Below are 24,545 nucleotides of genomic sequence, written 5' to 3'. Positions count from 1 at the left end.
AACCGAAAATGTCAACTGTCGTTAAAACTGTCTATACATATCCCTTTAACTGTAATTCTCTTTCCGCGGCCGACTGATTGCGTGACTTTTCGTTCTATTTTACAGCTCATAGTGATAAGTGTCCCCTTCACCGCCATTGTCTACATTTTGGATTCTTGGCCCTTCGGTCTCTTATTATGCAAACTCGGCGAGTCTGCGAAGGATATTTCCATCGGAGTTTCCGTATTCACGCTAACTGCTCTCTCGGCAGACAGATTTTTCGCCATTGTGGATCCCATGCGGAAATTGCATGTTACAGGTATTCATTCCGAATCGCACGAGAAAAAGTCACACGAAACGCGAAACAAAGGTCAGATAGAGCTGCAGAAATTACGAATACGAGCTTCGCAGAAGATATAACGCGTGATATAACGAATGATCAGAATGATCAGAATGAGATCAGAATAATATATCCTTTCCCAGACATTAAAACACATCGTCCGAATGTATCTTAAAATAGCCGTTGAACACTCGCGTCTTTTTCCCAAGTATCAGCGCATAAAAGTCAGCATTAAAATACAGCGATTAAATCACTTGCTCATTCGTTCAAGGCGGCGACAAGCGAGCCACGCACTTCACCGTGATCGTCGCTGTGATGATCTGGATCTTGGCTATAGTGTGCGCAACCCCGGCCTCCTTCTCGTACATCAGAGTCTTCAGGGTCAACCGAAACGTGAGCTTTAGCGTAAGTTCGATCATCGTGCTCGTAAAGATTCCCGTTTTAGACGGAGCTTGTAGAAGCACTCGTAAGCTCGGCCTTACGTATTACGGCGAGATTATCGAAGTGAACCACGACGCTCCACTTTACATGACTAACGGAGCAACGTCTTTCTCATAACGATTCTGATATGCGTGCGCAATTGTGAAGGTATGCTACCCGTTCCCCGAGGAATTTGGACCGAGCTACCCGAAAGTGATAGTGATATGTCGCTTCTTCATTTACTACGTAATACCTCTCAGCATCATCGCCGTCTTCTACATACTGATGGCCAGGCATCTCATGCACAGTACGAGGACCATACCCGGCGAGATGCACGGCCAGGTAACGCACATCCTTAACGATAATAATAATAATAATCTCCTCTAAATCTAAAGGCTTTGTTTCTTCAATTTTCTCGGAATTCTGTCTCGTTATCCCCGCGCGGGCGAGATCCTAGCGAAGATTTATGAAATTATTTCAATCTTGAGTTGGTCCGCGCAGTAACGGTTTGTACCCGGTTATTCCCGACGTGCGTTGTATTTCAGGTGAGGCAAGTGCTGGCCCGTAAAAAGGTAGCAAAGATGGTGATGGCTTTCGTTATTATATTCGCCATCTGTTTCTTTCCGCAACACGTCTTTATGTTGTGGTTTTATATCAATCCGACCGCGCCACAAGATTACAATACTTTCTGGCACTATTTCCGTATCCTGGGCTTCTGTCTCGCATTTACCAACAGCTGCATCAACCCCATCGCTCTCTACTGTGTGAGTGGTACTTTCAGGAAGTACTTCGACAGGTGAGCTCAATGCCTTAAGTGTATTGTAGCAACGACGCGAATGATAACAGCTCGGAAAAATAACGCGCCACGGAGATGAAGGAAGAAAGGACTTTCTTTGTCCCGTTCCGGGGATGTAAAAATTATAAGAATTGTAAGATATTCTCTCAGGCATTCTTTTGCCGAATTTGAAAATGACCCCGTATCCTCGAAAGGACAGCGACAGCGACAATCTTCGCGTTCACCTAGTTTCTTGGAACTAAACCGTTGCCAGCGCGTTACTCAAGCGTGAACGATATATTACCACCGCAAGAATTAGATCGAAACAACCTGGCGCGCGTTATATTTCGAGAATGTCCTGCGACTAAAAAGCTGAAGCTTTTAGCAGAATCGGAATTTAAATGTCCCCACAAAGGGGACGTTGAATCGAGGCAGGAATTTTTAATCAAGTTTTTATGTGTTAAAAAAATTTAATTACTACCCTACTATATACTAGCTTAATGTCACACAAGCAAGAAATGCTTGAAACTTGAAGACCTAATCAAAATCTGCCAAGATCTCAGTAACTTGCCTTCCTTCGACCAAACGTTTTGAAAATCAAAATATATTCATCTCTCAAACTTCACGAAGGAATCTCTCGAAGTTTCCTCTTGCTGCGGGGCTGACAATATTAATCGGTTCCGATCGATATATCTACTTCGCTAATTATGTTGAAATAACTTCGAAATTTGCATCAGATACCTGTTGTGCTGCGCCGTGAAGAAGATGCGGGGACGGCATCGACGATCGTCGGATCTAAGTTCCCGTGGGCGTGGGCAAAGTTTCTCGCTCGTCAGCTCGAGGAGGTGCTTGAGCGAATCTCGTCGAGAACAACGAAGTGTCATGCGCCTCTCTATCATGGCGGATAGCGTTCGAACAAAGGACATTCCGATCAAGGAACAGGAAACCACTATTACTTTGTCGGCCTACCCGAACGGCAACGACGAATCACTGAGACACCAACGAATCTCGATGGAACCAACTGTGCGCGATCGATTAATCATCCCATAAAGAGGATACCGAACGGAAGCTGACGCATTTCCGATTATCCACGTTTCTACAAATCCGTATAAAATAATTCCTATAGCAATCACCTCAAGATGAACTATAACCTATATTTAATCTATGTATAATCTATCTATGTTTTAATTACGACATCTTCTCACGAGGGTCGCAATCTCGAGATTGCTGAAGTACAACTCGTGCAGTCGCAACAGAGAGAAAGTAGTACTATTTTTCATACGTATTTAACAGTTGCGCCTAATAGTCAAAGTTTTTAATATTCGGATTACTTGGTCATAATATTATATATATATATATATATATAACGTGACGTGTCGTTGGATCCGATATAGTAAGCCGCGAGTAAGTTTTCGTTTCCAAGTGTTTTGTGTGCATGACGCATGGAAGGATAAGTCGCGTTAAATGATAAGATATTTTAATACTAGAACTAGCGACATAAGCGATGTATACTAAGAGAATTGACTTCGTATGAATTTACGAAGAATTTTAATATATCATCCGACCAAGAGAAAGATACTACATTCCGCCGAATAAGTAACAGTATTAGAACTTACAGCTTCAATAGGGAAAACAAAGTCAAATTATAAAGAGAAAATTATTATAATATTGGCGATTATAAGATTGGCATTTATATATATGTTTGTAAAAGAAATAACAAACGCGTAGAAGAGGCCAAAGTTATACGATATACGAATCGCTAAGGGAAACGCGATGTAATAAATAATAAACAGGAACTTAATTAAGCCAACAGCGCAACATTGATCTCGATTACATCCTGAAGAGGACTTATGTGACACTTAACCGATAGCCGTGTTATACTTTTATGGTGTTTATCTATAAAATTAATTAGCACATATCTGTGTTAGTTTTGTACTTAATATGTACAAAAACAAGGAATAGGTACTAAGGGAGTAATATTACTCGCTAGTATAAATGTTAAAATATGTGCATTGGAATAAAGAGTACTGCAAAGTCACATTATTTCTAAATCAAAATATTTTCTTGCAATGTGTTTCTCTTCTTCAAAAGAAAAAGTTTCTTATTGCGGAAGAAGGGTACAATAATTGTTTTTTTTTACTGACAATTATAAAAAGATGCGAGTTATCACTTCCTTCCATTTCTGCACATTTTATTCGCGATCGTAGAAAAAGTAGAAAAAGCCGTTTCCAACGCTTGCTCGAGCTTCGCCAAATTAAATAAATTACACATAGAATGCAGTACATTTCCGATAACAATAAAAATAGGATCTACCATGTACAAAAAACATTTGTTGTAATGTAGTTGCGGCGCGTTTCATTAAGCATCAACATTTTTTCAACTATATATAATTAAATTGCCGCACGTAATCTTTAAATAACGCTTTGTTTGTCATTTGAACTTTTACCTTTGATATTAACGCTAACAGCTAGACATATGTCAAAAAGAAAGTGCAGAAGAAATGCGTATCTGATATGTGTCACTGATTTGAAAAATCTCTTGAAAATGCAGACTATGTAATGCTGCTATTAACAGACGACGAAATATACTTTTTGTAAATTTAACACTTGTATAGATATAACACTTGTATAATATTAATAAAATGTTATTCTGTGTAAATGTACAGGGTGTAACAGCAACATACAGGTCAGTATGAGTTGTTTGCCCTTATTCGGATGATAATGTAGAGGTTGCCGAAAAAGTCACTCGTTGACTTTATTGATAATGATATTTGCAGTGTTCCCAGTTATGACTAATGCAACTAACAATTGCACTATAATTGTTGTGACAGTTTATCGACCGTTTACCGACAGGAGTCGAGCCTCATTGAATTAGAAAAGATATTTAAAAAATGAAGCTGAGAAATAAATATTACGAAATAAAGCAGAATAAACAAGAATAATACTTAAAGAGATAAATAATACAATATATTTTCTGGTTTGGCATTGTTTTTCGAAATTTTTTGCATCTTGATAGTTGCAGTCGATTAAATTGCAACCAATATGTATATTGCGTTTGTAGTCTATTCATACTTTTGCAGAAGCGATTTTTTGTAGAAACATGGATGAAATACAGTATATAAGACTTTTAAATATTTTTGTATCGTTCTTCCTAATCTCAAATTTCTATCGAACTTTCCAACGTGAGAAAACAATTAAGGAATTATGCGAAACCAGGAAATATGTTGTATTATTAACTGGGAACACTGCAAATATCGTTATCAACAAAGTTAACGAGTGACTTTTTTCGGAAACCTCTGCATTATCATCCGAATAGAGACAAGCAACCCGTCATACTGACCTGTATGTTGCTGTTACACCCTGTACATTCCGTTAATATATTTTCAAAATTTTCCATGCCTTAATAACAAAATATTTGCATATTTTTTTGAAAAATATCATTTATCACGCATTTTACTGGCTCTATTTCCATACAAATGCTTATTCTAATATTCTATCAGATTGTATAAACGGTGGATAGCAATTTATAAATAAATAACTGATCGATATTGCTCGACAAACTACCGACGAAATGAACTTACCGACCAAAACTTCTTCATACAAGGGAAAGATTATTTTCTCACGTCTTATTTAAACAAATATTAACAGAAAAGTCTATATCAGTCTGTTAACCGTAGAAAACCATTGAAATTAAATATATCTTGTGTTTGATCTCCAGTAAGGAAAATTCACTAGTTACCACAAGTGAGTAAAGAAGGGCAGCGAAGTATAGCGATAATTTTAATTGTTTTTTGTTAATATTAATAACTTATCAAATATTAAGCAGTAGTACAGAAGAATTCAAAGTTGATAAATTGATTTTTTTTACATGTATATATATATATATATATAATTTATATAATTCTTATAAGAAATTATGAAGTTTTATAATCGATTATCTGAGCAATGATTCTTCTTCTTAATATTTTCTATATGCAACGGCATGTGAAAGATTAATTAAAGTTTCCTACAGTAGACACACACAGTATATACGTGCATAGTTAACGGCAGATGGTTAACGGTATCCATTCATTTACTTTCCAGGAAAGTCCTTCCTGTACATTACAAGATAAGTCTCTTTGATACTCTGCGGATAAAAAGGTTATCAAAAATTTACAGAAAAAAAGTTTAATATATTTTATTCGTAAATTATCTTAATCTACATCTTTATGTAGATCTAGTATGTAAATAGTAAATATATAATCAAGTAGTTTGACTTGGCATTTACTATTGATTGTGTAAATTAGATAAAAACTACAACTTGAAAAGTGCGCACACTTTATTCGCACGAGCACAGCACAATTTTAAACGATTTCAAATATCTCTTTGACAAAGAGAAAAAATTAATCAAGTTAACACTAACAAAGATTATTAGATTGAAGGAAATTATTTTTTTTCGATTAAAAACTCTCATCCGCTATATTTATTAAAATTCATCCCAAACTGGTTCCATCATCAACTACGCATAATTTTCAGCAGATGGCAACGCCATATTGATTATAGATTGGACACACCAAACGTTAAACTTTAATTTTTAGTTACACAACTTTTTTTGTATAAAACAGATAAAGAAATGAGAGAACAATGTGATGCAATAAATCAATAATAAATGATACCATCATAAATATCGCGATATAGTGGTTTTGCGCAGTAGCCCTGACGACACGTAGGATGAAATACGCAGAACAGAATAATCATGGCTAAACTATATAATAAGCATATTTCATTAAGATAATGGCACGAATCGCGTGGTTCCGTTTGCTACGCAACCATGTAATAATGAAACCGTGTAACGAAGAGGACGGACACGAAGAGAATTATTTCACGAGAACCGCTCCCGCGTCCGATTATAATGATTAAGAGGAAATAGCGTCGCTCGCAATTAAAGTCCGACACGGAGTCTCCGGTTGCCAAAGAGTCTGAGAGCATGTAAAAGAAGAAAGGGAGGAGAAAGGGAAAGAAAAGTGCGCACACTTTATTCGCACGAGCACAGCACAAGCGGATCTTGAACACGATCGTAATTCTCCCGGACAGATTTTCCTCTCGGGCAACTTGCTCTCGCACCATGTTTGCCCTGTATAATAGCGGAGTATAAAGTTTCTGTACGAGAGCTTACTACGAATGGATATCTCCGCAAGCACTTTCTCGCTTGCCCACCCGCTAGTGCCCGAATTCGAAAGCAATCGCAGCCTCGGAGCTGCTTCCACCCCGCGGCGTGGTAATCTGATTTTGGTGCGGAGAGCGGCTTTGCCGGTGCCTCTACCTGCCACCCTAAAACACTCGAGCACAGGTAGGATTATGTGTTCGTTATGTAGGGTAAATAAAAGCTCTCTTTTGTACATACTAAGTGTTCATTTACAACCACCTAGTGTTTCAGCTCCACACGGGAGGGGGGGAGGGGTGTCCCCGTTCGCGGATTTTTCCAACGATTTGATATCTTCGAAGCGAATTACGAGATATCGACAAATTCGAGATCGCGAGCGATTACAATTGGAGATTGGAGATTTCTACTGTCCTCAGTTAGCAAAGCGTTATTAGTTGTATTCAAAATGTATGTCGTTTATAATTACGAGAGAGAGAGAGAACGAAGAAGAGAAACGGGAAGAAAAGCACAAAGCACACGAATAAACGGTAGCAGCTAGAGGGAATATCGTGCGATTATTATTTTTTATCCATTTCACTTTTGGAAATGTAGCAAGAACGAAACAGAGAATAATATCGCAACGAATATAAAAACATACAGGCAATCTAAAATACACTCTGCAGCGTCGGGCCGTTTCTATCTCTCAAATATCGTTCGTCAGGTGCGCCGCGGTACATCAGGTGCACTATTGTCGCTGTTCGAGAGATTTCCGAGTCGCAGCCGCACACATTTAGTCTCGTTGATTTCGCTCTCGGCGATAGTCTCGGGAGATGTAGGTCGAATCGACGTTAAATCACGAGTCACAAACAGGTCGGTGGAAATATGTTTTTACGCGTACAACTTTTACAGTCCATCGTTCCGCGCGTGATCTACGCGCATAGGGAGACCACTGCATCCTTCGACAAAACGAGAACGTTTTTATGACTCGTAAAGGAAAAAGAAAAAAAAAAAAAAAATACCGACCACTTCATCGACGTACACCTTTTTTGATCGCGCATTCTGGCTCTAAACTCGGCTCGTGCGTACTACTAAACGCTTCACGTACGCGCGCCTTATTGTACGGTAATTTTGGGACATCCCGTATGAACGAATAATCCTTACGTAAAAAGCACTCGCTTCGGCTTTAGCGAACTGGGACGCGTGATATTAAATTCTTCCACTATCGCAAGAACTCCGACGCCATCCTCTTGGAAAAGAAACTCCCTCTGAGCATTCGGATATCAAATAATAGCGCGACGCGTTCAAAAATTTGCATTTTGCATTTTTGCAAATCTATCGCGACGTACTCGGCAATACCATGGCCAGCGGCGTGCTTATAATTTCGCTAACACCCATAGATTCCATGCCTCAGCCGTGCGGGTGATTTCGCATTCGCGCGGTGATTTCACGTGCGCGCGGGTACGGGTTACGGATTTGCGCGGTTACGTATCGAGCGAGCGTTTTGGCCAAAATTCTGATTTTCACAAATCTTGCGGATATGGTATGCTTAGTACAAACGCGCGCAGATGCGCCCGGGAGAAAGAGCTGACGCTCGAGCTTTTTTCGCAACTTCATCGAATCGGTCGCGTGAATGGTTAAGAGGGTAGAAACTTGTTAGCCGATTGATTCAGGTGGACAAAAGCTGACGATTCCGGGGGGAAGGGGGAGGGGGGTAGACATCCACGGCAGAGAGACAAGCCGAGTGTCCAACCCTCATTGTCCAATGTTCCCTCGTTCGTTCTCGTCATTGCTTCCCAAGGTCGGGAAGCCGACCCGCCCCTCCCGCTCGCCGAGGATGAAGAATCATTTTGCCTTTTAGCTTTATCCCGCAAATCACTTACTTAGGATCAATGCGACTAGCAATGCGTTGGCTAACTCGGGTAAATGAAATCCTCGAATCTGATAGAACGCGTGTGTCGTGTGCAGGAACAAATCGAGCCGGTGAAATAGTGTGTGTGTGTGTATCGCTGAGTCCCGATTACTCCGGAGTCTCGTCATAAGGTCGACCGTAAGGTAGCCTTTTCTCTCTTTTACATTGTGCACGATTGTATTGTATATCGCGGGGAAAGAGAGATGCGCGTTCCTCACAGTGAAATGAAGTAACGGTCTGAAGGTAAAGTTACTCGGATTTATAGCGGCGCGGTAAACACGGGCGTCGCAAATCAGCCCCTCGGAAACGACAGCGAGAGCTTTCTTAAGCTTTTCCGAAGTGAATATTTTCACGAGAGATTACCGCACATTTGGCGCAAATTATTTGCATCCAGGTTCCGTGTAATATTTAATGGATTATGCGACAATGTCACGCGAACGTGTGGCGGAGAGTAAGATAGCATTAGGGAGCGCGAGTCACGAAAGCGCGGCACGCACGCTACACCATTAGCGTCGTTTCAGACTGGAGGGAAAGCATTGAAAGACAACGTTAAACGTTCTTATCGACGCTATTTACTCAATGCGCATTTCCATACGGAGGCTCGATTCGCCGGTAGTAATTTTCTGTTTTAATTTTCCGATTAAATCGAAGATCTCAGATACCAGGGTGGGGCTCGGTTGAAATATTCGCAGAGTGAAAAAGCGATCTCTCGGAATCCGACGCGAAAATATCACCTGGCTGATTGTTTGCAATTTTTACATCGGGCGCTCCGCACGTTCCAATTTTGCCGATAATTGTACGATGAATAAACACACACGGGCGCTCGCGCGCTCGCAGCGAGATACGTTCGACGGAAGGACGTAAATTACGTACGCGTAAGCCGCATTATGCTGCTGATAGTTCGAATTATCGCGGGCGAACAATTCCGTGCCTCTTTTTATCTTCCTCCCCTCCCCCTGCTCTTCCTCTTTTTCTTTTTGTTTTTACCCTTTTCTTTGTCAACGGTCGCGATTGCCGCGGGCAGGTTCGGAATATTGGAGCATTTTCGGGAGAGTTTCTTCGCTATGGTGACGACAATTGCACCAATACTACCTCCCTAAGTCCAATCCCTAAGGATCACCACGGTTCGAAAGATTACGGTCGACATCTCCAGCTACAGTATTTCGATGGAATCTTTCTGCCCGCGGTGAAAAACGGGAACCCCGATAAGATTGCATCCGACCGAAGGAGGGGACCGACGTCGTGATATATGTACCTTGTTCACTCCAAGCTCGCTTGATTAATTATTATGAAAGTAATCTCGCCGAGATTATCGTTCCCCGACCGATCTTACGGTTCGACGTGTGTGAGCGTTATCTCCGGGCGAGCCGGGCGAATGTAATCGAAATTATTCTTCGCCGTTCCCGCTTCATATTGCAACAGATTATTTTATTTTCAACAGGCGACGGAGACGAGATAAAACATCCGTTTGGAGTCACGGATCGGGAAACTACGTCATTTAAAGTAGAGCGCAGTGTCCGACGAATCTATTAAAGTAACCTGCAAGATATTGATGTATCGACTGGCACTTGTCGAATGTGTCGCTCGCATGACACATATTTTAAGCGCGACTGACGCGATATGCACGCCGGGGCGAGTAAAATTCTTATATTGCGCGCGTGTCGCGAATAAAATGCACGCGCGCGTGCGCGCTCCTCCTACGAATTCTGTCATTCGACCATGAATGCTGTCGTGTGTTTTTAACCGAAGGCGAACAGCGGAAACATCCTAGACATTGCCAACGGACTGGGGCCAAACTATTTTCGAAGCATAGTTTCGTAGCTTTTTAGCCTTCCGTATGAATGAAGACAGACGAGGGATAAAACGCAAAAACGAGATATCTTCCCCGACTACGCTTTTACATCGAATATTTGCCAGACTTTTTTTACAAAATAAAACAGGCAACGTCGCGGGGCGAACATTCTGGTGGACGTTCGACAACAACGCACTCGTTACAATCGTTATGCAAAACGATCGCTGGCGCTAAGCGCAGCTAATCGAACGTAATTAATTGAGAGTGTGTGTCGCGTATCTTGCATATTCGAACTTGCCCGGTCGGTTTGTCCGAGAAGATTGAGCGAGAAGGGCGGCGCGCGGCTCGAGACTATTGAAAGTTTGTCTGCAAACTATCTGGACACAATTGCCGGACATCCTGCGTGTTCACACTAGAGAGTTATGGTGAAATAGTTGGAAATTTCACGCGCGGCAGGGGGTAAGTACTATTGTGCCGTGCACACGTTCGAGGGATCCTTTATATAAAGTCTAGGAAGAAGTGAAAAATGGAACGACAAAAAGGAAAAGGCAAGATCGGCCGGTTTGGAAGTCGCTATCCTGGCACGTGTTTGTCATGATTGGGCTGCTTCTTCTTGTAGCTCTGTTTCGTGTGCCAAAAATATCTTACGGTATGATTTTTCTGTCACAGCAAACGCGGAGACGTATCGCCGCTGTATCGGCTCAAGGAGATACGCGGATTCTTCGCGCGACGAAACATCGGAGCTCTCGTTCGACTCGTGTATTGCAACACTTGACTCTTGAACGAATCTCTTGAATCAATCCTTGACACGTTGACCGTTCGAATATTTTCCAAGTTACGGCAAAGGGAAATGTAGGTCACTTTCGAAAAACGCTTCATTCCGGATATTAATATTAAACACACCGGCCTCGCGTGAGAGAACGACGATTTTTCGAATTGCGGGCTGTAGGAGATAACGTAATTATCGGTATCTTTATACCACACTCGTCCGCTCAAATTACAAAGCGAATTAACGAAGTACAAGAGTAAAATCCTGTTTACAAATTCGATTAATTGTCAAACGTGTCTCTCGTACGGACGTGCGCGGAATGCGAGTGTGAAATACGTATCAAAATGTAGATAATAAACAGACTTCGTGAAAAATACCGATTGTCAATAACATATTCTGATTTGTTGTACGAGCGCTGACGTGTTTCCGCGTTTGGCTCCCCTGTATTCTCTTAACCGGCATCGGATTTGTCTTTACATTTTACAGTGCCTAGATAGCGCCGGGGATTGAATTTAATGTCGCAAAATGTACGAAAACAACGTAATTACTCGTGCATCGCGCATCGATTTCACGTCACTGTGGGACAGTGGGCACATCCCGTGAAAAGAACCTCGACGTTTCTGTTGCTTATGCAAAACTTGTGTAGAAAAAAATAACGTTCGTTCAAAGCGCATTTAAGCTATCAAGAGCACTAGCGTTTATTTTTGCGAACTCGTGCAAAAGTCGACATTTTGTGTTTTATTTCGCACCGAGTGTGGAAACGATAACATCTTCATCTCGAACTCTCAGCGCATTTTCAAACAATACCTCAACATTTTATACACTCCTCTGAAAGCATTTGAAATACAGAGAGCAGTTAGTGTCGCAAGAACGCAGACGCTATTTTGCGCAACGGCCCAGAAAGAGAGTGTCCACGGCTGGATGCACTTTTATGTGTGTGGGTAGAGCCCGATTTTCTCTTACTTTAACAATATTTCCCAGAGTCGCAAAGCGTATCATATATATACACACGCATACATACTCGCGAAGCATGCGAAACACGCGAGGCGTATATATGATTGTATTTAGGTCAGAAATGAGTCTCCGCGCAATTCACACAATACGTATACAACGCGCGCGAGAGTTTCATTTAATTCCTGCGTAAAAGAATACAAATCATACTCGTGCGCAGATGCACGACGTTGCATAGTACGCAGACGTTGTTTCAGAGCAATATGCTTAGCTGTTTGCAAATGAGATTATGCAGTTTACCGATCGCACTTTTTGCCGTTTGATTAATTTTTGTCGATTATCGGAGAGATATTGCGAGTCGTAACGTTCTTCATTCTTTAATGCAGCAATTTATATCACGGAAAAGAATATTCAAGGATCCCAAAAGTACTGAAGCACCATGAATACGGAGAAAAGATTTTCTTGATGAAAAAATTATGCGTGTGCTTTATGCGTGTGAAAATTTTGTTTATAATATGACAACACAGCAGCATACACCAAACGTTTGATGTTCCGCTTTTTCAACTAAGCAAGTTGCGCACTCTTGAATTAAATATACTTCCGTGTATATACACACACGCCACGCATATCGTCGTATGCGTATGCAGGCATGCGATAAATTAATTTTATATTTATGTTAAAGTAGTCTGTGAAAGATCACAGAAAAAGACATTGAATTGTTAAACCTTGAAATGTCACGCTTCTTTATTTGTTGCATTGGCTATATACGCACGTAGCCCGGATGCTTGAACGTTACCGTGGAAAAGTTATATATATAACTTTGGGTCAATGTTCAGTGAACATTTTTATTTTTATCACATGGATCATCATTTGTAGACTGTGTGTTATCGCTTTAAGATGTTTAGTTTTCTACATATGCGCATTGCACATAAATAGTACAGTCAAAGTAGCAGCGCAATTATCCAAATATCGATTATCTCAGCTTTCCACTATTCCAGTACTCATTGAGTTGAGTAATCGATGATTCTGCTGTTAAATCTCGAACCTGGGTGGAGTGAGGGCACGGAAATGATCGCACATTTCTAGATGTTACTTCACGAAAATATACTTCTCCTTACTCGGATGAGATAAAGCTTCGTATTTTTCTCATCGCACATGTGTAAAATTTCTTGGTTTTTTACCAAAAATAATATTTGGTATGTTGCTCTTGTAAATTTTAATAAAATAACGGTAGTTTTTAGTACAATTACTCGTCCTGAATATATCCCCGGAAAATTACGAAAACGGGAAAAACAATAAATTCAAGAGAAGATGTTGGCCAAAAGGAAAGTAATGAACCACAAGACAGTGTTTATGGCACAAGCGGCTTAACTTCTTTTATTTTTCGCTCAAGCTGCGTCTTTTGTCATAGGATAAACGCAAAGTAACTGCACGACTATTTGGTGAGCACCGAGCTCTTTCTCTCTGGATTTCATATTTTTTAGAGGAATAAATCTCGAATGTGTAGAATAAATTATACGAGATAATACGGCGAGATTGGCTAAAAACTTATTAAAACTGTCATATTGTTGATACAAAATATTTGCGGAAAGATAAATTGTTATTTATACGGGCTTTATTTTCATGATTTTGTAATACTCACTCGCCTGATAACGCCGACACGGAAACGCTTTTGGGAGATAAAAATTTTAATCGAGGCTTTAGATAGCTTCAGACGTCAACAGTTCCTAATCTTCCTCAAGCCGCTTCCGATGTGATATATATTTTTGCATCTTACCGAAAGTTCTAAAAGCGTAGTATACTGTTTGAAAAAGTAACGTCTACATCGTCTACTACTGTTGCAAAATGTAGCTCGGAGCAGACAACAGACGGGATCTTCCTTCATGCGCGTCCTCAGGGTATTAGATTCTTATTTAAAGTTTCTTTTTAAGCATTATATTCGTGAGAGCAGTGCTCGAAGCCTCTTCTCGCTGAAGCATTCGATAAGTTCAGCATCTTCATCGTTTCCGCCGGAGGTCCTTTTATGTTAAATTCAAGATTCAAACACTGACGCGAGCCACGAACACCCGTATCCCTCTGTCTCGTGCAAGCGCTCCGATATTAAAAATGCATCCTCGACCGTTAAGGACGACAGAAGCACGTGGCGCGCGCTCGGCGATACATCGTAAACACGCCAATCTCGAGCCACATATATCGCGCCTCAGAGTACATCCCGAATCCCGACCGAACGCCCTTCAGTACCGCCGCGACCTGCCCCAAAGTCGACCGTTGACGTCAATCAACCGAGTCGTCGAGCCAGGCAGCCAGGCGGAGGTGATTCCGAGCTCGGAGCTGGCGGATCGCGCGGAAAATCTTAATTTGGCATTCACACGCCGACACCTTCCGTCTCCGCGCGGATTGCACTCCGTTCCCTTCTTTCCGCCTGCTCGAGTCCTCCTCAGTCTACCGCACCATAGCAGCCCATCGACCTTCCCTCTCACACGTCTCTCCCACCTGCAGCCACCCTCATCCCCGCAGGACGGACGAGCTGCTCTGGCAGCCGGTTGTCGGCTTCCCTCCTAGGGACATGCGCAGCGACCCGCGGAACGACAGGTGCGCGCCGCGCCGTCGGCCGCGAATCGCTTAGTTTCGGGTAAGCGCACGATTCGCCTCTGTCGCTCCACCTCGCCTCGAGACTCGCCAGTCGCTCGCGACTCTGTCTCAGGCTAGGTTGTTCGTTCACCAGCCTCCTCGTCGGCGACCTCTTCTTCTTCCACTTCCTCCTATGCTGTGAAGTAGCCAGGCGATCGAAAGGAGAGAGCGAGAGAGTGAGTGAGTGAGAGAGAGAGAGACAGAGAGAGAGAGAGAGAGAGAGAGAGAGAAAAAGAGAGAGAGAAAGAGAGAGAGGGAAAGAGAGAGGGGGGAGAGAGAGAGAGAGAGAGAGAGAGAGAGAAAGAGAGAGAAAAATCGTCCACCGTGCCAGAGGCAATCGTGTCCCGCGTAAATCGCGACACAGTCTTCCTCGGTCGGGGTCCTCGTCGTGAAGATCACCCACTGGCAAGCTACCGCTGGAATTGTCGACGCCCTGGAGCCGCGGTGATTCTGCCGCTTATCGAGCGCGCACGTGTTCTCCGCCTCCGCTTTCTACGTTCTTCCTGTCAGTCTTCCTTCCCCACGGACTTCTCCGGTCGATCGAGATAACTTCTCCGGAAACGGTAGTTGTGCTGTTCGCTTTCTTGCCCCTCGATTGGACCTCCATCGTGTCATCATCGTCGTCGTTTCCACCTCATCCACCGATTTTTTACGATTATACCGACGCTAATCCTCGAGTGTGCAGCATCTCACGCGGGCGGATGGTGATCTCGCGATCGAGCGGAAACAAGTGAGCCCGGGCGAGCGATTGAGATGAAACAATGAGTTCCCGCCAGTTCCGTTAATTCGACCGCGATTGTGAATTACTGTGGCTATTTTGAACGTCGTCGCGCGGTGCTCTTGATGAATGTGGTGCGCTAGGAAAGTTTAAATCCGTCGCGTCCCGGCATCCCAGGTGGATCCCTCGATCATGCATCCGGGATTGGATCTTCTCCGCAGGACTATGGAAATGCAAGCGTCCGTGACGATCGTTCTGCTGCTGCTGTTCGGTGGATCCGTCGTGTTACGTGGAGTCGAAGGTGAGTCACTATAATCTTGCGCTCGAGATCTTGGTTCACGAATAAACCGGGAATTATCGGAGTTCTGCGACCTCGCGCGCGCGCGCGTGCGTGTGTGTGTGTGCGTGTGTGTACGCGCGCGAGTGGGTGTGTACGTGTGTGATTTATCGTGTGCGTGGCATGTGTTTGTCTAAACGAGACACACAGACGCAAACTTGCTAACAGAGATTCACCGTGTAATCTGGCAGCTTGAAGTAAGGAGAACGCATGGAAAAAATAAAAATCGCGTCCGCTAAAAATCACAGTGCCGTGTTCCACGTGAAAATATTACGAGGCAACAAAAGAGACGCCCGCGTCACAGCACGTAAATAAACGTCTGCTTGAGATTCACTCGATCCACCATATCCGAAAATCGTTTCAACGTCCATAAATAAACGGGTGTAAACGGCAATGATGTTGTTCGCCGAGCGGAGCTTTCTTGGTAGCTCTTACTCAGTGTGCGCGCGAGCGGTACATTTTCAATCGTCGAATACCTCGTCGCGAGAGACGTCCACGAATACTTCGATATATATATATATATATATATATATTGAATGACTACGCTGGACGCGAGCGCGAGAAAGAGGAGCTATAATTGCTCTGGGTTAACAATGACGTAGCTGTATGTTAAAATATTCCACCGAATATTTATTCACGCGATAGAGTTATCGATTCTCGTTATTCTCGGAGAACACCCCTCAATATTTAAAGCCAACCTCTGCGGGAGGAGTGCAAAAGTACAAAAGAAAGTCGCGCTCTCGTATGTAACGTGACGTCAAAAGTACACGGGAAAATAACCTAGAATCAGGGTAGTAGAAAATATACAACGAGCGAGCAAGCAGTGTCGGGGTCCTTAATGCCTCCCCGAAGGGTTGAAAAGCCCAGTGGAAGAAGCGGGCCGCGACGGGCTGGGAAAACAATAATGCCCAGCGCGTGCAGAGGAACACGAAGAAAAACGCTTTTATGCCCAGGTATAATTTCCCCTGCGGAAAAGCGCCGCCGCTGTCCCACCTGCGATTCAGCGAAACGAGATTTTAATGTTGCACGAATGCGAACGTTCGCGCCCGCGCTCGCGCTCACACTCGCGCTCGCGGACGCGCGAGCCGCTGCAGGTCGTAACGTAAACTGCGCGAGGACGGGCCTCGCGTGTTCAAGGCCGCGGAATAATACCGGCCGCCGCACAGCCCCCGGATATATGCACGGCCATTGAAAATCAGATGAAAGGGAAAGAAACGGACGCGCGCGGTATCAGCACATCTTGAGGGGCTGCGGGAAAAATTCAAGCCGCACGCGTGCGCACATGTATGCATGCACACAAAACACACGCACACATAGTGTCTCACGTAGGTCGTTATTCGATACACGCGCTCGTCATCGAATTCTCGTATCGCGTGTGGAAAGGCCGTCTGATCGAGCTTCGTCGCGAATCCCGATATTGCAAGACAGAGCAAAAAACATTTTCGCACATCACGGTCGGTGTGCGGAGCCCGTCGCGCGCCTCGCATTCGGAGAAAGACGACGTGGATTGAGATCGCGGTTTTCGCGAATATCGATTACCCTTTACGAGTGAGATGTGTCATTCCCGCGAGCGAGATTTTGCGCAGAGGTTCCTGTTATTCGCGTCGGCGGAATTAGTTACATACGACGAGACGACATTTGGACATCACCGCCTATCATGCCTTTGTCGCCGGTTTAACCGGCGAACCGCTCTGATTCATATTAGTTGTAAAGTTGTTGCTACTTGCGAATTCACGTACGTAATTTATGCGGCCGTGGGACGCACGAACGACGTGAGATGTGGGCGCTCACACAGTGGCGCTCGAAGATTATCTCAAAGATGCGGCGGCTACGCGCGATTCAACCACGCTGAGCTGCCATATGCAACGTTAACAACATTGACCTCGGAGTGACTCGTCGAATCGACTGTATTAAAAATGTCACTTTTCGCCTGATCGTAGCGAAAGAGTGCTGTCACGGCTTAAAAATAGCGATACCGGAGAGCCGGTACGTACGTCAATATATTGCGCGGTGCGCGGTGTGCGCGAGCGAGCTCTTTAAATACACCCGTCGAGAATAAATTTACGCTGACCCTATCTATGCTATTATACGACGCATACATAGATGTTATCTCGTGCGAAAAAATGTATAAATCGCCGCTGGTTGGTTCGGCGACCGATGTGTATCTTTGCATATAAACGACGTCCTGAAAATCACTTAACGCTATTTCGCAGCGTTAGCCCCGTAACTTTCGTTGCACGAAACAGTTTCGAACTATGCGCGCGAATGCATATATATGTATCGCGTGCCGTTGATGCGTTTAGAGAAGAGTCGTACGTAGCGAATATTAAGTCGCGAGCAGAATTGGAAGTGAAATAATACCGAAGCTTCTTCGAGCTCGGCGAATAATAAACCGCTGATTTCGCAACGAAAGGGCTTTAACGGGGGCGGGGGCGATTATTGAATTATTTGCAATTAACCTTTCGCACGAAAGTATCCGTCTTGCTGTCGAATAACTCGCCGGCGATAAATATGTAAGGTATTTCGAGCTTATCTAATAACCCTTTGAACACAATGCCGTGTAACTTGGCAAACACTTTAGCGAAATTAGTTTACGCCGCTATTTCCCGATGTTGCCTTGAAATAAAGCCTTAAATGCGTTACATAAGATCATGCCGTACTACTTGCACGTTGTGTGTGCAATTACGTCGGAAATACCTCAAATTCTAGTAATCTGGAAGCACGTCACGTGTTGGCCAAGTCCCAAGGAAGTTCTAAATCCGTGACCGCTTGCTCACAGGAACTAACAAATATAATACGATAGGCCGCGAAGCGCGTTTGCGCGCTAATGTGGCGAACGCACAGAGGAAGGCGAGTGCAACAGAAGCTTTCTAAAAGCGGCGCAGAGACCACTTGGAACGCGATATGTCGCATCCGCATAGCGATAATGCACAAGTGCGCGGACTAACGCAAATTACGGGAGTTGAGCGTTATTTGCCGCTCGGTAGCGTACGAAATTGAGAGTTGAGAGCCGTCAAACGCGACTAAACCACACGCGTGTATTGGTAAAAAAAAAAAAAAAAAAAAAGAGGCAAACTAAGTTTAACGGTAACCTTTAAGATTTAATTCCCTTCGACCAGTCGAATCTTCAAATACACCGCGACCAATTCGAAAGTTTCGATTCGATACTCAATAATAAATATCTTCCGTAAACGTGAATTTGTGAGCGATACGTCGTAATAAAACATCTGAAACACCTGAAAGCGAGCCCGCCTCAGTTACCTCGAAATCGCGATAAGGATTTTGTGACGTAGCGTCAAATGTATATATACGCCTTTATTAAATTCGATTCTAGCGTTTTAAATCAATAGAACGCATGGAGAAGGCATATATAATTCGTTATGTTTAATGCGTGTGCTGTTGGAGTAATTCCAATAATGAGTACACAGTTATCATGTAGCCAGCAAAAACTGTTATTCTAAATAAACGATCCGATTCAGCGAATATGGATTTATCATCGTAATGTCATCACCGTGTTTGCGAACACGCACACGATGCATCAATGCTTTCGCGCATGTATTTATACTACATTATATCACAGCAGCTTTGTAAATGCGAGGAACATTTTTCTCCAGTTTCTAACCTCTTCTCCTTTTTTTTCTATTTCGATAATAATATCGCATCAATTTGTATCTCTACTGTGACTCGATGAGCGCACAACAATATTTTGCTAATCTTCCACTATCCGCAATTATTTCCTTTGTCTTTACTCCCCGTCCGATAATTTTCATACGAGAGAATGTTGCGTTCCGGAACAAAAGGAAATTTCCCTTTCATGTCGATTTGGAAAAAGTAAGTGGAAATTGTCCAAAAGGAATGTTAAAGTATCATTACCGCGTGTATGAACATATGCAAATTTTACTTTTTCCACATTTTCTATGCATAGAAGTTTCCTGATATTTTCTGAACGACCACACCCACATGCTGTATCGTCACGACAGCCTGCAAGCTTAGCGGCGCGCAGCCGTAAGTACAACGAATATCTTTTTCAGGATACGCTCCAACTTTCAAGTTTTGTAAAAAATGTAGAAGCTCCGGCGAAAAAATGTACGATGAATTCAGAAATACGGAAACGTGTCTCGAAAGTGCAATTATCTCGACGGTATTCGCGAAAAGGCGCACATCAATGAGAAGCGAATGATACGCTTTCAGCCACAAGCTGTACTCGCAAGATAATCAGATTGGAGAAACGTGCTTTCGTGCTTACACGGTTCTCTTGAATTTGCCCGAATTGAGAGAGCAACTTTTATACAATCTTATAAATAATAACTTAGACTGCTCACCTTTACTTCCTAGGGTACATCTTAATACACGTCCGCGCACGTTACGTACAGCTTCGCTTTTCTAGCTTCCCATATTTAAGATTAATTTAAATCATGTTGATCTCCAATTACAAGGATTTGCCTATCTTTCTGTCGCGTCTCAGTTTCATCTGATTTCTTTGATGGATCATTTTTGCAGTTGTTTCATTTTTACCCTCTGTTGTGCCTCTAAATTACAAACTAATTTGTTGTAGTAAGTTGCGCTTTTGCATCGATGCATAAGATATTTATTTTTCTTCATTTATTCTTGCTGGTGTGTGCCATACTATGTGTCTCGTACAATGCGTCTGCTAGAATCATTGCACGGTGAACTGAGTGATGTAAAATAAATAAATTTCCCAAAATTAATAATGGGTGGCTTCGACCGACAAGGTGCAGGAATATCTTCCGGAAATGGAATAAAGTTCCGGAGCACGAGCAATACTCGTTTGCGTTAATAATACTCGTTTTTATGCGCTTATCGAGTCAAAGTTCGTCTCGCGACTCACATCGCCGCCAAGCACGCGGTTGATTAATTAGAAAAGTCTCTGTTTGCAAATTGTCGCGCGTTAATATTAGATGTATTCTCTTCAACGTCTCATAATGGAACACCTCTACTTGTTTATAATTGCATAAACTACATAGATTCGTCGCACACATTCTCGCAAGCGTACCGACAACGTCTCTCTCTCTCTCTCCTCCCCCCTCCAGCGTGCGCGCATATTCCGAGCGGTACAAACGGAATATAATACGTAAACCGGGGCTCCTGTTAGAGATGGTTTGTCACAAATTTCGTCTCGGACTTCATCTCGAGCAGCCATCAAAAGTTCTGTTAACTCGTGCAAAAGTTTTATCAATTTACATCCAAAGGATATCGCAGGGAGATATTAATCACAGTCACGCCATGAACGGAGGGAGAGAGACTGGATCTCTAAATACTTACTTCTCCTGGAAAGTTTTGCATAAAAGTAAGCACAAGTACGAATTTCCCTGGTGATATCGCGCGCTGCGCAATTTTTTTTTTCCCGAATGTACTTTAATAAGATACTTAACGGAAACACCGTCTACTTCTGCAAAAATAGCGGGACATTCGGAATAACTACGCGCGAACCAACGAACCGTGAACAAACGGTGTCCAGAAATAGAGGTCCCACTATACATAGCGACCCAAACGTATCATGTATCCTCTCGGTCTCAAAATCAGACCACAGTTTATCGATTCGTGGCAACATAAGAACATAGTTCGTCCAGAAGCGGGTTCTCGATTTATATCAAACATCAAATATTTCGATAAATATTTCGATTGTGTAACCAAATCTTCATGTGTAAGTTAAAATTGAGTCTACGTGGAGGTATAATTGAAAATAAACCTGTAAACAATCTATGCATACGAAGGTATCAAACGAAAGAAGAAACATCACGAAATTGGGTTCGTACTCATCGCAAATTGACTATGAGAGAGAAACAGAAGAAGAAGGAGGGGGGGGGGAGAGAGAGAGAGAGAGAGAGAGAGAGAGAGAGAGAGAGAGAGAGAGTGTGCTCGAACGAAATAATTATATTTCAGCCGATGATCTCAAGTTTCGCGCTACTCGTTCCCGTTCGCTCTCGCATAACGGTTGAAATATGCGAAAACACCGCGGCTCCGTTTCACGCTTATCAATCCCACCAGCTTGGCAAGTTTAAATGAAATAAGTTTTTGGATAGGCGCACGGTATGTGTGTGTGTGTGTGTGTGTGTGTGTGTGTGTGTGTGTGTGTGTGTGTGTGTGTGTGTGTGTGTGTGTGTGTGTGTGTGTGTGTGTGTGTGTGTGTGTGTGTGTGTGTGTGTGTGTGTGTGTGTGTGTGGTGTGTGTGTGTGTGTGTGTGTGTGTGTGTGTGTGTGTGTGTGTGTGTGTGTGTGTGTGTGTGTGTGTGTGTGTGTGTGTGTGTGTGTGTGTGTGTGGTGTGTGTGTGTGTGTGTGTGTGTGTGTGTGTGTGTGTGTGTGTGTGTGTGTGTGTGTGTGTGTGCGTACGTATGCATGCATATATGTGTGTGCCTTACGTAACTTTAGCGTCATCCCTGGTGGCGCCGGCTCATTTCACGGGAAGCGCGTCGCTGCAGACGGAAATAATTACCCTTGCCGTAGGTTCACACGATAATAATAATTAGGCGTGTACTTTTCGCGCGCGACCGGTGTGCTTCGGCGACGCGGGCACACACGTATCTCTATGCAACGGGTGATGCGCATAACAAGGGCGCGATCAAAGTCACAACTCCACTCATTTTATTCCGCGCGGGAGTGGCGGTGGCTTCAACTGTGTTCGGGCCGCGACTCTTATCTCGAAAATATACAGAGAGGAATGTCGAGCCGCGGCCGCGGATCACACGAATTAACGGTAAATACGTTTACCTTCGTTTACAGTTGCTCCGCTTACGAACGCGGCTGCGGTCTTTCTCGGTTCTCCGTGTAAATTTACACTTAGAGGATAATCCTTATCGAGACGTATCGGGCGATACCTATTCCGGTCCGATGCAAATTCTGGGTAAAGCATCGGTAGCGAGTTAGTTTGCGGATTCGATGAATACCCGCGTGATATGCGTCTACCCTGGAATAAGAAGATTACGTTGGCACATATGTGTGTACTCTCCGCTCGCGCGTACACATTGTACGCAGAGCCTCGCGAGTTTTCCAGAGAGCAGGTCGCAGTTGCGCAAAAATTCTGTATTCATAAGCGCTTTTCTGAGAGAAAGACGTGCCTGATTATTCCCGATAACCCAGGCGACCCAGTAGCTTGACCTCGGCAGGACGTCGCCAATGATCGTAAAAATATTTCAATTGACCTTACGTTGAATGTTACTTAATTGCGTTTTCTTCATGATATTATCGTGACTTTCAACCAGCCGGTTGTTCCGGCGAGAAACGAATACGAATAATGGCAAGGGGGATCGCGATTTGTCGAAATCGTGGCGATTTGCCGTGAATTGATGGCGCGACTGTGAGATATAACGCGAACAATTTGCGGTAACAAAGTGCGTTCTCACGCAGACGTTTGACGTCGTTGAATCGGACTTATGGGCAAATTTACGCCGCAGTAAATTTATTGGATAGATGAAACCGATTCCACAGGAAAGGAAAGCTAATGGCTCGCGAAACATTGCTCCCGAATTTGGGCTACGACGCCGTACGCACAGTTCGCATATATTCGTATGGAAAGAATTTCCCGTTTTCACGGAAGAACCGTATGAAATGCGGAATTTTCATTGGAGCATCGTTTGTGTGTGTTTGTGTGTGTGTGTGTGTGTGTTTGTGTGTGCGCGCGCGCGTGTATACGTAACGTATGTGCCTTCAGCTGCAGCGAAGTCGGGGTGAAATTCCGAGCCGTGCAAAAAATATGACTCAGCCTGTGTGATATTAGAAGACGATGAAACACGGCCGTTACTTGGCAAACAAGGCGTCCGCGGTTAATGCAGGCAACAAACAACTTAATTAATGAACGCGACAGCGGAGCATCTTGCTACAGACACTGTCGGCGAGATCGCGCGCGAGATCGTGCGCCGTAAAATATGGAATTAAACTCGAAGACTTCAAGTGAACAAATTTTGACTTTCATCGCGACAGACGTATTATCCGCATTTCCGAGAACGAGGGGCCCCAAGCGCCGGCTTTCCATCGTGGCCGGACTATGGTAATTCGCTGCAAAGCTCTGTGATTCTTGTCGCAGGGAAAAAATGTGCAAGGAGAGCGCTGGCTCATTAATCATGTAACTGCGAAGTCGAAGTAGCGTTGACAGTGAAACTCTCGACGTCCGCGAACTTGTTGGCATGTCCGAAAGACTCTACATATTGTTACATGAAAGCTCCGGCTATACACCTGAGAACATTTATTTCCCTGAAGTATGTGGAGCGGACCGAACTCGTCTATATGCTGCCTCACTCTCACGGTTAAGTAACTCTTGTTTTACAAGCAACTTTTCGCATTTTAACGCGAACTATCCAGCGGAGCGACCCGCAGTACGCGAGAGAAGTTGGTCGGAAGGAGATGCAAGACGAGTTAATTAAACATCAGGATTAACACTCCGAAGAAACGTATCGCGAAGCAGCCTCTAATTCGCCGATTCGTTTGCGAGAACGACTGTGATATCCTAACACGTTGACTGCCATGTTGTTCAACAGCCACCAGCGACCAGCGTTATAATATCACCGCGTCTGACGGATTTATATGCAAAAACGTAACCAACAAATGAAATACATGGTCGACAGAGACTCGATATATCAAACGAGCTAACGAGTAGGTGCGTCGCAAATTGCATTTATTCACTGCGTCTTTGGTGATTCAAACTTGAGTTGAACATTGAAATAATGGAAAGTGAAAATTAGAGCGATAGTCAACAATAGAGCGAATGTAAACAATTTATTCACGGAGAAAAAAGATTGATTCGATTCGTGGCAATAAACGAACCAAGGACGTTTCGGTTTCGGAGAGG

The 24,545-nt window shown here is 43.5% G+C and overlaps 2 protein-coding genes across 6 annotated transcripts in view; both read left to right on the top strand.

Annotated features, from left to right (window-relative positions):
- The window catches only part of LOC105185231 (neuropeptide CCHamide-1 receptor-like), a 38,354-nt gene extending 35,190 nt beyond the window's left edge, over nucleotides 1–3,164 (top strand). Inside the window, exons 3-7 of the mRNA XM_011144559.3 lie at nucleotides 106–298; nucleotides 591–724; nucleotides 908–1,081; nucleotides 1,285–1,535; nucleotides 2,252–3,164. Of these exons, the coding sequence (XP_011142861.1) occupies nucleotides 106–298; nucleotides 591–724; nucleotides 908–1,081; nucleotides 1,285–1,535; nucleotides 2,252–2,564 (1,065 nt within the window). The 3' untranslated portion in view covers nucleotides 2,565–3,164. The remainder of the gene's footprint in view (nucleotides 1–105; nucleotides 299–590; nucleotides 725–907; nucleotides 1,082–1,284; nucleotides 1,536–2,251) is intronic.
- An 11,771-nt stretch (nucleotides 3,165–14,935) lies between these two features.
- nrm (neuromusculin) overlaps nucleotides 14,936–24,545 on the top strand; it is a 168,854-nt gene continuing 159,244 nt past the window's right edge. For 4 of the 5 annotated variants that reach the window (XM_025300944.1, XM_025300945.1, XM_025300942.1 and 1 more), the window contains exon 1: nucleotides 14,937–15,706. In XM_025300944.1, coding sequence (XP_025156729.1) covers nucleotides 15,598–15,706 — 109 coding nt within the window. In that variant the 5' untranslated portion in view covers nucleotides 14,937–15,597. Of the gene's footprint in view, nucleotides 15,707–24,545 lie in introns of all 5 variants that reach the window. The other variant, XM_025300946.1, reaches the window with a different exon arrangement.

This window comes from Harpegnathos saltator, unplaced genomic scaffold (genome assembly GCF_003227715.2).
Source record: "Harpegnathos saltator strain DR-91 unplaced genomic scaffold, Hsal_v8.6 scaffold391, whole genome shotgun sequence".
Lineage (NCBI taxonomy): Eukaryota > Metazoa > Arthropoda > Insecta > Hymenoptera > Formicidae > Harpegnathos > Harpegnathos saltator.
Note: the sequence above shows the minus strand (reverse complement) of the source record. Positions and strands in the feature narration are given on the sequence as shown.